Source organism: Ailuropoda melanoleuca, chromosome 2 (genome assembly GCF_002007445.2).
Source record: "Ailuropoda melanoleuca isolate Jingjing chromosome 2, ASM200744v2, whole genome shotgun sequence".
Lineage (NCBI taxonomy): Eukaryota > Metazoa > Chordata > Mammalia > Carnivora > Ursidae > Ailuropoda > Ailuropoda melanoleuca.
The window spans coordinates 153822103-153837660 of NC_048219.1; the positions used below are offsets into that span (position 1 = coordinate 153822103).

The following is a 15558-nucleotide window of genomic DNA, read 5'->3' on the forward strand; positions in this document are numbered from 1 at the left end:
AAGGGAGGTACACTACAAAATAAATATTGAGTTCTCATAGAACAGTAATCATGACATGTGCATATTAGTTAGCTTAAAATATTTTTAATGTGTTATTTTATTTAATCTTTAATTCTGTGTGGCATAATTTATCACTAGTCACATATTTTACAGATAGAAAACTGAGTACTGGAGAAGTTAAGTGATTTGCTAATATTCATACAATATCAATCAAAGCTATACCCTGAACACAAGTCTTGTAATTCCAATTTTGTTTTCATGATTATACACATTGCCTTCTGCCCATAGGACATTTATAAAACCTATTCTTCCATTAAATACATTGGCAGAATGCATAACATTAAACTTGTCAAACATCATGTTAAATTAACAAAGACTTCTCAAGGGTAAAAATGAGTTATTCAACTATATCATAAAGAAATAACAGACTTCAGCTTCAAATTTTTATCTGTTCTAGTTTTTAGACATGCATATCTAATTGGGCTTCTTACTCCTGATTTCACTTAAAAAATTTATCTATAAGCCAATACGATAAAAAGAACTTAAAACATGCTTCAGAAAAGTATTTTTATGAAGGGCATTGCTGATATAAACAAATTTTCCAAGAATAAATTAAAAATATATTACAGCTTGCAATTTGTACATTAAATACAATATCCTTATATATAAATGTTAGCTTTAGAATCTCTTGCTCTGCAGCTTCATGACAAAACTTCTAATCTCTTTGGTCTAGAGAAAGTCACTCTAAAGTGGTAGGTCATTGGCTAGTTTTTTTTTTTTTTTATGTTGCTAATTCTATCCCAGTGTGTTTCCTCACCCAGTGACATTAGAATGGAACATACACAAGATTAAGCAATCCGGATACACATGTGCAAACAATGCAGGGAATTTTAGGATTTTGGAAATTACCCTAAAACACACATAAAACACACAGGAGAGTATTGTTTATTGACCCACTGAGTGAAAATTCCTTCCCTTCCGTGATTTCAGTAACCAGATAACTTCATCTTTAAAAAGCCACTTTATGTACACCATATATATAAATATATATATATACATACACTTCTCCACAAATCCATATCCAAAACTGTAGTATGGATACTATAAACATTATGAAAGCAGGTAATTTTAAATACTTGAAAATATGTTTATTTATCCAGATACTTTAAATATAGCTCACATATGCATATAGTTTGCATAAAATATATACATTATGTAAGTAAATTTTAGTTTATTTTTTGAAATATGGCTGTTATATTATGACGGTCTCTGTGCTCATTTTTACCTGTCTTTTGATACTCATCCTAAAAATTGTGCTATAAGAAACAGACCTCAAAATACAGAGGACAAACTATGTATGGTTACTAGGGATGGAGGGTAGGGGAGTGGGAGATGGGCAAATTGGGTTAAGGGGAGTGGGACATACAGGCTTCCAGTTTACGGAGTGAGTAAGTCATGGGAATGAAAGGTGCAGCATAGAAAATAAAGTCAGTGGTATTGTAATAGTGATGTACGGTAGGTGAGCATAGCATGTGGAGCTGTTGAACCACTATGTTGCACACCTGAAACTAATGTAACATTGTGTGTCAACTATACTTCAGTAAAAAAAATTTGAAAGAAAAACAAATTGTGCTTCCGAAGGAATTATAAGGAAACAATTTATAAATATTTGCTGAGATACTGAGGAGTTGGTAGAGTCCTTTAAAAGTTTCATGTTAAGAAACTTTAACATTACACAGGGGGTGTACAATTCATTTTCCCCTGGTTTTATTAACTATTTAAAGTCACCTGATCCCAAACATATAATTTAATTAAAAATTTTCTACTTTCACGCCTTGTGTTTTCTAACTACGTCTGTAGTTAGTTGCTTTGATTGATTTTTTTAAATTCAATTGAGTAAATGTTACATGGTCATAAACCCTTATGTCCCACCAGCAGGAAGACTCTAGCCATAAAATGAGGTGAAGATATGTGTAACATATATAAATAATTGAAGCAAAGAAATGTATTCCTCCTTTTGATATTCAACCTTTATAACTTGGGAAAGATTGAGATGTATTTACCTTTACAGATTGAAATATGGATACATATGCTCTCTAGATGCCAGACCTTAAAATATATATATATATATATATATATATATGTACTTATACGCATTTACATATATCAGGACCCCCCGACCCCCTACCCTCCACCACCACCTTTCACATTTCTTTCCCTCTAACCTCTTGAACCTAAGGGCACAACCTCATTTTACTTACAGGATTTGTGGCCACTAAGGCCTGGTTGTTGGCCACTGCAGTGAGATGAATGATTGTTACAATAGAGTTACAAACGAAAGAGAAAAATAGATTTTTGTGCAAGGTAATCCTTTGGCAACTTAGGCTCCTAAAAGGCAAGAGAAACCAAATATTTTATTTTTATTAATAATCATTCGAATACATTCACAATTCATAGTAGCTGCTCCAAATCTGGAAGAATTATTTTTTTCTCCCCAAGACTGACTCATGATAAAATCTTAATTAGGGAAAACCTATAATTCTTTAAAAGAGAGATGAATGAGTTGCTTCAGTACAGGTAGACATTCATAGGTATAGAAATTTGCCCATACAAGACTTCTACATAGATTTCTTCTGTGAATCTCTCAATATGATTAATATTTTAATCTATTCCAAAAATGTAGAAACTGAGATTCAGTGAAGTTAATTGATCAAAAAACTATGCAGCTAATTAATTTGAAAACTTTGGATTTGCCTGTCAGAATCTTACACAGATAATGCTCTTTTCATTATACCACATAGGTTGTTCTGTTTATATAGCCTGTTTATGATTGTTTATGGTTGTTCTATTTATAGAGCCTCTGTGTGTTGATAGCAATTATGCAGACCAACCATGAGAAAGATAACATTGTATTCAGAATAGATAAATTGATAAAAATATAGACTTAGCAGCCACTGATGTTTGTTCAGCTTTACTGATTTTTTTTTTCTAATTGGCCCGGCCATATGTAAGATATAAAACTATTAGCACCTTTGACTGGAGCTTCTCCTACATAAAACAAAATTAAAAGAACTGGCTATTTGGAATTCATATAGAAATAGGAAAAGTCATTATTAATGACAAGTAATGCCATTCCTCGGATTGTATCCACATCTACCCTACCAGATTATCCACATATTACTGCCCTACCAATGTTCAAAGACCAACTCAAGATCTATCTCTTTCATGAAGCATTTATTTGAACGCTTATGTGTAAAGTTTTAAACTAATAGAAAAGAATCCATTTGAAACTGAATACTAATATCAAAACAAAACACATATATAGGAAGGCAGGAATGATTTCGTTACGAACTTAAAAGTTCATTTTGTATTTTTGCAAAATTATGCAATTAATATGGTCAACCTAGATAATCCACCCTATTTAACACAGACTAATGACTTCTACTTTGGAAACTTCAAGATTTTAACTTAATTTTATCACTGTGTCTCCTTATTCTAAATAACCTGTGTGGCCAGGATATTATAGTTAGGCTGGAATGCCAAGGTTTTCTATTTTTAAAAATGCCAAGTTTAATCTATATTATCTCTGAAACTTCTTCCAGCTATAGATCTGTGGTTTTATATATAGCTTTAGTATTTTAAAGGGTCAGAAGTGAATTCAATACAAACCGTATTTACTGATTTTCAATACATGCCTTCCACAGAAATGGGTGCTGTAAGGGAAACTATGAAAGACTTCATGAATGAGATGGCTCTTGGATCAGTCACTGAGCATAAGATAGTCATATACGACAAGTATGTGAAGTGCAGCTGGAGTCCTTCAAAATAGAAATATCTCTGAGTGCTGCTAGTATTTTTGTATTAGAGAGTCTTTGATTTGACTTTGCAGTGTATGAGAGCAGTGAGAGGCAGGCAGGGATCAGAGTATAGATGATATTCTGTAGAAAAGAAGAATCTTTGAAAGTTTTTTAACAGAGAAGTGGCGTGACTGCTGTTACTATTTAAGTAAAGTCAACTTCGATACAAAATGGCTTTGTTTTGATAAAATACCGCAGCAGTGAGGAGTGTTTTGTGTTCACTGTGAGTGAAGAAAATTAGTGAGTGTGAGAAGAGGTCTAGTCAAGAATAATCTTTTCAGACCATTTGTATCATGAATGGTTTATTTGGTTTTTTTTTGGGGGGGGCGGGGTAATTGATCACTCTTCCATGATGAACATTATGAACACATAAAATTTGTCCACATTGTCTTATTTTAAAATGCCTTCCTTGAACTTATCTTCTGTCTATAGAGTGTCAACTCTTGTTTAGGAAAAAACTGCCTACCCATGCAAATACACAATTTTTTTTTTCATAACACAATTTGAATAACTCAGATACCATCGTGGGAAAAATAAAATAAAAAATGTTTTCCTTAGCTGGGCTATTTTCCCCTTTTCTGCTGAATGCACTTATATTTAGGTCCATTGGTTAAGACATATATAAACAACAAAATTTCATAGTTTTCAAATTATGACCAAAATACTGGGAGGGTTTGCTTAGACAGTAATTAATAAATGTTTGTAAAGAGTAAATTGGAACGAAGGAAAAACAAACACTAAAGAAGGCTTTTAAAAATAGCAATTCATGATAGAAGAGCCAAAAGATGAACTAAAGAACATAAAATGAATAGCATTTATATTGACTGTTAGTGTTTGTAATATTCACATGTGCAAAGATTAAAAATAAGTAAAATGAAATGCTAACTGCAGTTAGTTGAAAACAATTTCAGTTTTCTTTGTGTACTCTTAAACTTCCTTTTCTCCTCTATGATAGTGTGTATTTCTGCTCCTCTCAGAATTCCCGCTTTTCTGATGACTCTGCTCCCACCTCAATCTAGTTTGAAAGTTAAGGACTTAAAAATGAGCTGCTGGTATCTACTCTCCTCTAAAGATGTAGTTATCGAGAGTCCATTAACCAAAAAAAAAAAAAAAAATATTCTTACTCTGTGATAAATGGATATACCACATCTTCCCCTTGGAGAGCCAAAATATGCCATATAATGGGCAAAATTTTGAAATAATAAAATGAAATCCTATTACAAAGAAAACATTTAATATAAAAACAAAAAAAATACTTAAGAAGATGCATGAAGTCATTTCAAAACAGAGATATAAAGCTTATTTTGAGTGTTACAAAATTATCTAAATAATATGGTCAACATAGATAATCCACCCTATATAATTCAAACCAAATACTTCTGCTTAGGAAACCCTGATATTCAGTTTAGCTGTTCATATTGTCGTGTGGAACTGAACCATTGCAAAATAAATTCACTTTTTGTTGTGTAAATCTGTCCAATTATCTATAATATTAGCCTATGGCTATTGTTTTAGTTTCTTCCATTTCTTCCTCCAGGTTTTGTGCAACTTAAATGCAGACAGATGCTATCTGACATATGTTTTCTATCAATCTCTAACGGTAAAAATGCTCAAATTTTTCTAGTGATGCATATTGTTTTTCTCTAAACATATTCATTAACACATGTAAGTTCATCAGTACGAATAAAATCAATTGATAGATGAAAACCAAAATATGTACCTGGTAAACACATTGGCTTGTTTAAATAAAACCCTGAAGGTATCCAGGTATTTTTTCAAATGTTAACCTGAAACCAATTTCACCTACTCTAAGCTTTAAAATGTCCTTATCTTACTCAAAATATTAAAACAATTATTTCATACACTTGGAGAAGGTTTTACAAAAAACTCTGCTTTCTTTATAAGTTATAATATCCCTTCCTATCTGAGCTTAACCACAGAATAGAGAATGTGGTTTGTGGGTTTGGATTGTTTCCATTTCATATTTTTACATATAATTATTTTAGAATACTATTTCAATATGCAATTTGAAAAGCAGAGTGATAGAGGCAGTTAATGTAAGCGTGTCAGCAATCCATTATTCTTCATGTGTAAGGTGCCTAAGACTTTCAGTTCTCTGTTGGAACAATTGGGAGTAGGTGGCATCCAGTCCTTACACATACTTCAAAGTGGGTTTTGAAACCTGGCCTGACAGTGAATCTGGACTATGTTACCTCCTGACACTATGACTTTGGGCAAGTTATTTTAAAACTGTAATCCTTAGTTTCTGCATCTGTAAAATAAGGATAACAATGGTACTTCACAGGATTGGCTGTAAGGTGAAATGAGATTAATCTTGTCTAGTGTTTAGGATAATACCTCACCCATGTTAGGTTAGCTATTACTTTTTTGGCATAGTTATCATACGGCTGATTTTAATCAAGTTCTCTAAGGATTTTCTCTCACAAGTAATAAAATAGCATCAAGGTTCACCTTAGTAATCTAAAACTGACCATATTTTAAGTAATACAATGAAACAGTGAATTGCCATCTTTTTGTTACAAAGCAAAAAAATTTAGCATTGGAAAGACAATTTCCTATGGTGCAGAGCAATAAACCAAGCAAACTGAATTATCTCCCAAGGAATTTCATCCTTTCCAGGGTTGTCTCCAAATTACCACTTTCATTATCATACAGGCCTCAAATATTAAAGATTTATTTATTTATTTATTTATTTATTTGAGAGAGAAAGTGCATGCATGCGTGCCTGTGGGAGGAGGGGCAGAGAGAGAGGAAGAGAGAACATCTCAAGCAGACTCCCCACTGAGCACGGAGCCCAGCGCAGGGCTCAGTCTCACCACCCTGAGATCATGCCTTGAGCCGAAATCCAGAGTAGGACACTTAACTTACTGTGCCACCCAGGTGCCCCGTTCAGACCCCAAGCATTATGTTGCTCCGAAGTCTGCCACAACATGAACAAAATACTTGCCTTTGTTTCCCACATGGTTTTGACCTGAGGTAAAAATTTCCAAACTACTTTCACTCAATACTAATCCTGAGCAAAACTAGTAACTAAAAGAGGAAATACAAGCAATATAAGAACTGCCCAGCCTACAAAGTACTGTTTTTTTATGCTAGTGTATCTAATTTAATTTCCTAAGGCTTAGCTCTTTTCCCAAGAAAACACCAACCATATATCTGGGAGGAAAGCTCATGCCAATTGGAACACTGCCAGAAAAGCAGGCCGAAGGCAGTAAGTATATTAAAAGGAAAAGCAGTGCGGCTATCTTTTGTCTACTGAAGGGAATATAACTTCTATCAATAGCTCTTTTTGGAGGCTTCTGGTGATCCATCTGGTCAGATTAGAAAGAGTGCGAGAGTGTTTCAGCCAAGGTGATCAATGAACGTCCTTCTGAAGGGAAATGGTTGCTCTTGCTCCATCATGTTACCTTCTCCCTTGCCCACCTGTCAGGGCTCCTTATTTAAGATAACATGTGAGTATGGGCTGCATAAGGAACAGATGGGCACCTTTTGTGTGGCCAAATGGTTTTCTTTCATGTGTGAGCCGCCCCATGCAAGAGCGCTTCCTGGTCTTCTAATGGGCAGGAAACCAAGAGAAAATATAGGCTTTCTGCATGCCTGTGATTCTTAACACTCCCCAAAAGTTTAGAGATAAAATTCATAATAGTAGCTGCCACCATTTATTGAGCATTTAGAAAGTCCCGGACACAGAGATAAGTACTTCACATTCATTATGTGATAATATAACCCCTTGAAGTGTCATTATCTTTAATAAAATGGAAGCAAGTTGCTCCAGATCACAATCCTATTAAGTGATCTGTTGAATTTGAATGTTGAATTTTTAGAAAACATAAGGCTTTTGTTTAATATTCATTTAATCACATAACTATTTATTGATGCATAAGTAATATATTGTGCACTATTTCTAGATTTTGAGGAAACACTTCTGAATAATATAGATGTCATTCAAGTGACAGTAGAGGGTAAATACATAAATTACATCACATAATTCCTGATAGTGTTATATGCTTTTTAGAGATTAAAATAGAATTAAGAAATAGATAAAGACTGTGGCCAGAGTGAGGGGAGACCCAAGATAGAACTGCAACAGAAGATAGGGGAGAAAAGCATTCCAAGCAGATTAAGAAGTTACTCTACGTCAAAGTTTCCAAAAAAAAAAAAAAAAAAATTNAATTAAGCTTAGAGTTTTTACAGGGAACAAAGAACAACATGAATAAAGGCATAAGACAAGACTCCACATTGTTTTTTTTCCTATTCTATGATGAAGAAAATTAAAGAGCATAATTTACTAAGATACATTTGATTCTGAAGCTCATACTCATTTGTGTTACATTGTAATGTTCTATTAGCAAATGTTAGCAGCATACTATCCAGTTACTTCCAGTTTTTGTTTTTCCTAACTACTAAAAAATGCTACACTTTGGAGGTTTACTGTGGCTTTCTCCTAATATATAGTCATATCTGTGGGTACAGTCTAGCAAAATAAAATATGCCCACAAGAGTGGAAAACCAAATTGCTAATATATTATGACTTTGAGGAGGGAAATGTTACATTATTTATGTTCTCTATTTCAAATCATGAAGTTTTAATCCATTCAAATGACCATAGTTTTAACCTCAAGCAATGGATCATTTGTTTTCTTAAAATGATTTGTCATTCTATTCCCATGAAAATTTTTATGCTTAAATAGCACTTATGTTTCAACCTGCTCAAGAAAAATAGATTACACTTTAAAGAAGTTGCATATTCATCAAAAATATTAACAGAAATGTGTGATCTTTAACATTCACTTATAGCTTTAAATAATAAATTTGTTGTTTAAAGTAAGTCCAAAATCTTTAATTCAGTTATTTACTTTATATTTCCATACCTGGGACACTTCACCATAGACCAGTAATAGCAATTTTATTATAGTGGAACTGGTTTTTGTTAGAATAAACCCATTAGTTCTTGCACTACTCTCTCCTTATTCAAATCTGATACCCTAATGTGGAAATACAATGCTTTTATTATATAATTACAGTGAGCATATTTAAAAAGCTTTCCAACCAAGACTCACATTACTGAATAGGAATATTTTCAGTTCTCACCATGTGTAGTTTGAGGGGGATGGATTTTTCAGCACATTGATCAAGATTTGTTAATTTGGAAATAGATGATGACCTCATAAAATATTACATGAAAAATTATGGTCATTTAACCAATATTCAGTGTTAAGATGAAGGAAGCCTAGGATGCATAAAGCAGAATAAAATATGTCTTAGAATCATACTGCCTAACAAACTTACAATGAGTGAAATGCACCAAATAATTGAGAAAGCCAGGATGATCCTGGGTAGGAACTAAGAGCTATGTTATTCAGGGACCACTTGACAACTCTTTCTGAACTCAGTCATTGTCAAACCTCTGATGGGGCCAATTTGCCAGGTTTTAAAGAACTTAAGTAAGTGAAAGTTCCAATTTGCCAAAAGAAAAACATCAGGATATGATTTGTGGAGTAAGACTTTTTGTTCTCCATGTTCCTATGTAGGATTTCTTTAAATAGTTAGCTTTGTTTAAAATTGATTTGAAGATTGAATCATGTACAGTTTTCAGGAGAAAAGTCATAGCTTAAAGAAGAAAACCATACTTTGTTCCAGTCAAGAATTATATGAAGAAACCGGAATTGAGATAAGTGTTCACGATATTGATTGAATATATTCAGATACGATCTAAGAAAAAAGGTGAGCTTTGGATCATTTGTTCTGAAAAGCAGAAATGTAAGTATTAAAGGATTATTTTATTAAGGAAGTTTAGGCTATCAACTGGATAGATTTTTGCTGAATTTTATTTAGGACTTTATCTCAACTACCTAGAAATGATATCATTGTCTATATAGTTGCAAATGTGCAACTTGGCTTTGAAATTACTTGGAATCAGTGTCTGAAACGTCAGCAAAATTAAGATGTCAAAAAATAAAAAGCACCATTTTTTTCCCCATACAAGTCAGATGTTATACGTGCTCTTTTATGTGCTGGAAGATGGAGCCCTTTATCTGGGTTGAAAGTAAGAGCAAGATTTGCTATGCTCTCAAATTTTAAACAGTAATTAAAATATAATTTATAATTAATTCTGGTAAAGTTTATTTATTTTTTTTATCTAAAGGGTTGTGCTTTGTTTTTCTAAGGATCATTATGAGTAAGAGTCATTGCCTCTCAGGGCTTGGCAAATCCCAAAGCTCTGTCTCTCTGTTCCCCTCCCTCCAGTTCCCTTTCTTTTTATCTCCCACTCTGACTCTTCCCTTTAATTAGCTCTAATATAAAACTGAAGTATATCTGGTAAATAGTGTTTTGAGTTCTCTGTTTCTAATTTAAAGCATGGATGAGTAGGAGACTTTTTCTTTTCTCTCTCTAAATAAAAATAACAAACAGCGCCCTAAATCAACTTTTTTGTTTGGTTCTCCATTTTTATTAGGATGGGTCAGTAACCCTGAATTAACAGACAAACAAAAAATGTTACCTCTACCCAAAACTAATCAAGAATGACTGCAGTATGGGGAACTGAGTAAGAAAGCAGACAAGAGATATCGGTAGCTTTTCAATACACAATGATTTTATGTGAAATATCATCTCCTACAGGATGTTTCTAGGTTGCTGGGAAGAAAGCTAAAATTTCTAGTGCTCTTGACTATTTGAACATGGTTCATTAACCATTCAATTCAGTATTTTCTGAGGTGGTCTTGGTCCTCCTTCAATCTAGCTACAGAGTATTCTATATTGTTTGACAGATTCTCCTGCTGATTAGAATTTTAAGGAGTCTTGCTCTAATAACTTTCTTGGTTGATGGAGACAACAAAGGCCAGACAAACTCAAGGGACTTGTCCAAGGCCATAAATAAGTCATGAGAAAGTCAGTCTTAGAAATAAGCTTCCAAGGCACTTCATGTCTTTCATTCCTCAAAAATGTATTAAGTGCCTACTATGAGCAAGGCCTTGTACTAAGCCCCGGAATGTGTTTATTTTTTTTTTTATTTTTTTATTTTTTTTTTAAAGATTTTATTTATTTATTTGACAGAGAGAGAGAGACAGCCAGCAGGAGAGGGAACACAAGCAGGGGGAGTGGGAGAGGAAGAAGCAGGCTCCCAGAAGAGAAGCCTGATGTGGGGCTCGATCCCAGAACGCTGGGATCACGCCCTGAGCCGAAGGCAGACGCTTAACGACTGCGCCACCCAGGCCCCCCTCGGAATGTGTTTAAAAAAAAAAAAAAAAAAAAAGCAGAAATGATTTGTACTCTCACAGAACTTAACTTTGTGATATTCTTCCCATTACTTCCTGTTCAGTGGATAGTTGTTTTCAGTAAATAGTTGGCTTTTACTTGTTTTGGTAGATAGTTTTGAGGACTATAGAGAAGTGTCTTAAAATCAAAGGCTATAAGTTCTTTAATATAGTTTAAAGTACTGAGTAAGCTATATGGTGCCTTGTAGGCATAAATGGTTTTGTTATTTTTGACTAATTTATTTAACCATAATTTTTTCTGATATAATTATACTAATTTATTTATAAAATTTTTCATTCACTGTTTACTTATTTTTCTACATGAACATTATAACAATTTCTTTATAAATGTGATACATATAAGACTAAAAATTGTGTTCTTTATTTTGTTTTTAAAAAAGTGCCCACTGGTAGAGTATGCCTATCAGGGCTAAATGTTTATATAAAAATATTTTAATGGACTAATAAGAAAGAGTGATAACTATGCCAATAATAGACAATGTTTCCAAATTAGACACTCCACTTAGCACTGAATATACACTGTTAGTCCTTATGCTAAATCTGTGATATAGATACCAATAGAATAAGATGTGAAATTGAGGATTACAGAAATGAAAGAACTTGCCACACAACAGGTGAATGACAAAGGTAGTATCTGAGACCAAAGGTGCCTGTCTAGAGAACATACTCTTAAGTACTCTCTGTGAGTCAGGATGTCTAGACATATAAAAAAGTATTTCAAATGCTATACCTGGGTCTTAACTTGAAGAGGGTTTTTCATGTTTTATGTAAAGCCTGAGAATGTATAATAAAAAATTAATTTGTAGTTTTACTTCTTTCTGTTCAAGTGCTCCATTTTTAAAAGACAATTAAAGTCAAATAAAATTACTAAACCAAGCAGAAAGAACACAGATTGGGAGGAAGTGTGGATAACTTAGTTAACTATTTAGAACATAAAGAAAATTAGGTGTTGGGCTAGGTAATGTCTTCATTGGTGTGGTTTACAATTTTTAGCTGTTGAAATTTTACCCATCATTTAACACTTATTTCAGTGAGATTATCACTTTAGGAATCTTCTGATTCTATGAGTCAGAATGAGTCTTTCCTTCCTCTGTCTTCCCGTAGCTCTTTGTACCTTAACAGTAGCTTTTCTCCCCCCACTTTGTATTAACTATTAGATAGGGGTAATGTTAGATGACGATATAGTGAGTGCAGTCTCTGTGCCTACATGATGGATACAGTCCAATGACACAAGTAGTACCTCTTTCTTACCATTTATTGAGAGGTTGCTACATGCCAGGTACCATGTAAGTCTTCTTTGCCTTTTAAACAACATTATGACTCATTATAAGGAAACCAAGGCTTATTGAAAAGCAGAATCAAGCTAAATCCATACTATTAGTAAGTGGTGATGGCAAGATTTGAATATATTCCACATTTTTAATTACTGTAGGACACTATCCACTAACGTTCCTCATGGTGAATCACCATTAATGATTTTTTTAAGTTCACCAGAGAACGAACAGTTAATTGTACTTTCTGCAAAAAGTATAACCAATGTATTATTAATTGAAAGCCTTAATTTTTCTTTAATGTAGAGGCCAAATTTCATATATTGGCAAGACACTCATTTGCTTTAACAAGGTTTTGCCTATGTAGCATGCTAGATATCATTTATAAAAGCATAGGGATTTTAGCAAATAGTAGTAACATACAATAATCTCGATTAAAAAAACTTGCTTTCTTTCTGAAAAAAAATAAGGCCTATTTATATTGAAATATGAGGGCAATACTTGGGGCAACAAGAAATTTCTAGCTTCTCTTTTAAAATGAGGTATGTGGGGGGCCTGGGTGGCTCAGTCAGTCAAGCACCCGACTGGGTGTTAAACTCTGGTCATGATCTTGGGGTTGTGGAATGGAGCACAGTGGAGGGCTCTGCGCTCAGCATGATGTCTGCTTGATATTCTTTCCCCCAACCCCTCCCTCCACCTCCACTCTGCCCCTCACCCTGCTCACACTCTCTCTCTAAAATAAATAAAAATCTTTTTAAAAAATTAAAAATAATAAAATAAAATGAGGTATGAGTCTATAGATTGAAGTACTTAGCATAATATACATAATTCCAATTTTAAAAAAATGTTTTTTCATAGAGAAAATAGATTCTGAAGTTTTAAATTTTAAGACTTCAAGTAAAAACTAAAATTACTTGTGAGTATTGATTGAATAGTGTTTGCATTTTTATTTTTTTTTATTTTTTATTTTTTTAAATTTTTTTTAAATTTTTTATTTATTTATTTGACAGAGATAGAGACAGCCAGCAAGAGAGGGGACACAAGCAGGGGGAGTGGGAGAGGAAGAAGCAGGCTCATAGCGGAGGAGCCTGTTGTGGGGCTCGATCCCATAACGCCGGGATCACGCCCTGAGCCGAAGGCAGACGCTTAACCACTGTGCCACCCAGGCGCCCCTAGTGTTTGCATTTTTAAACAGAACATACCTAAATACAGATATAAAAATACTGATCCAGATTTTCTTGAAATTCCTAATCAATAATAAAGTTTTCCTGTGTAGATTGTTCTTAGCCTGCAAAATACTTTCACAAATGTTAACTTCCCTGATATTGAAATTATGTATTTTGATTTTAAAAATGTTAATTCTTTTATTCTAATCCTCTTTACTAAATTACTGCTCCTTCATAGATTTGGGTTTGGAAGTAGCATTACAGATCATTAGGACTAGCTATGAACTAACCCAGTATGGGAATCCCCCATTTCAAAATTCCTGATAAATTGACGTCTGATTTCTGTTTGAGTGACAGGAAAGTCGATTGGTCAATTGGTGGTTCATTCTGTTTTGTTTAGCTGTCAGAATTTTCTAGATTTTTTTAATTGAGCCAAATTTTCTTATGTTATTATATAAACTCTATTTCCAGTTATAGTCATTTGGATTCTTGAAGTCATCTATTGTACCCCTATATTTTGTCTTTCTCTGGCTTAATATTTTTGGTACCTTGACTTCCTGACCAGTGGACATTATTTTCTTCAATTGCTTCACTGTCATGATAAGCCAAATTTTCTGACATCCTCTTTTTCTCTTACAAAGTCAATCCATAGTGGACAGGGTAAGAGACTGGTCTGATGAGAGATTTGGAATTGGATACTTTGCATTTACTGGTATATTCTAGCTTGTAGCATGGTTTTCACTAGACAGTCCCACTATTGCCTCATTAGTTCACAACAAGCATTTGCCAGTTAAATCACAGACTCTTCACGAAGAAGCTTTGTTAATTTTACATTTGACTTTATGGAATTAGTGGAGGACTTTATTTACATCCTTGCTAAATTCAAACTTGTTTGAGACCATAGGACTTGGTATACTAGGGGACTATTGTTCTCTTTTTGATTACTGATTTTGGCGTGCAATGTAACTGCTATGCTTCTTAACTTCATGTTATTCAGATATTTAATGTGCTTGTACATTTTGGCTTATTACATGGAAAATAAAAAGAGATTATTTAATCTAAAGGGTTTCAATTGTATTAATCTACAGAGATAGGTGATCTAAATGGTAATTAAAAATTCACTCCACATCCACTGTAACTAGTTGCAGTTTTAGAAATGCTACAATAAGGAATTCAGGAAGATTTCACTGAGGAGCTGATCCTACAGTTTAGATCTGAAAGTTGAATACATTGAAGCAGGCTGGGGGTTGGGAGGATAGGCAAGATAGTCAATTATAGGATACATTAGTGATTTTGATTTTATATAAATTACAGTAGAAAGTTTAAGATTTTTAAAGTAAAGGGTGATAAAATCATACTTGTATTTGATCTAAAGCTGTGAAAATATTCTGGCTGCATTGTTTAGACTTGAATGAAGGTGATGAAGGGGGACTTACTGAGGCTAGGTAACACAAGGGTGGGGGTGGTGACAGCAGAGGTGAAACTGCATAGATTGGAGGGCTGTTGCAAGGCTAAATCCACAGAGCATGAGGAAGAAAGTCAGGGAAGAAAATTGAGACGATGCCACAGATTGGTCCTAATTCAACTAGCTAGCTGGTGGTAGTATTCTCAAAGATGGGTCACTCTGGAAGAAAAACTGCTTTGGCTTAGGAGGAAGTACATAGTATGAATTTGTTTCAAACATGTTTATTTTGAGATGTTTTTTAAAATGATGTATTTCAAGAGCCATAAAAAGTTATATACCCTTTGACCAAGAAATCCCAAGTCTCTGGGAATGTAGCCTAAAAAAATAGTGCAAACTATGGGAAAAGTTATGTCTGAAAATGTCCATTGCAGTGTTTTTTATTAATAGGAAAATTTGGAAGTAATGTTAGTGCTGAGGAATAATTTAATAAACCTTTGTCAACTTACTAAATGGAATATTATTTAGCAAATTAAATGACTAAATAATAAACTAAAGAGTTTTCAA

The 15558-nt window shown here is 33.6% G+C and overlaps 1 protein-coding gene across 3 annotated transcripts in view; it reads right to left on the reverse strand.

Moving 5' to 3' along the window:
* Positions 1 to 15558, reverse strand: part of CALCRL (calcitonin receptor like receptor) — a 97098-nt gene that overhangs the window by 16173 nt on the left and 65367 nt on the right. For all 3 annotated transcript variants that reach the window (XM_034654829.1, XM_034654828.1, XM_011236034.3), the window contains one exon: positions 2262 to 2388. In XM_034654829.1, coding sequence (XP_034510720.1) covers positions 2262 to 2388 — 127 coding nt within the window. The remainder of the gene's footprint in view (positions 1 to 2261; positions 2389 to 15558) is intronic.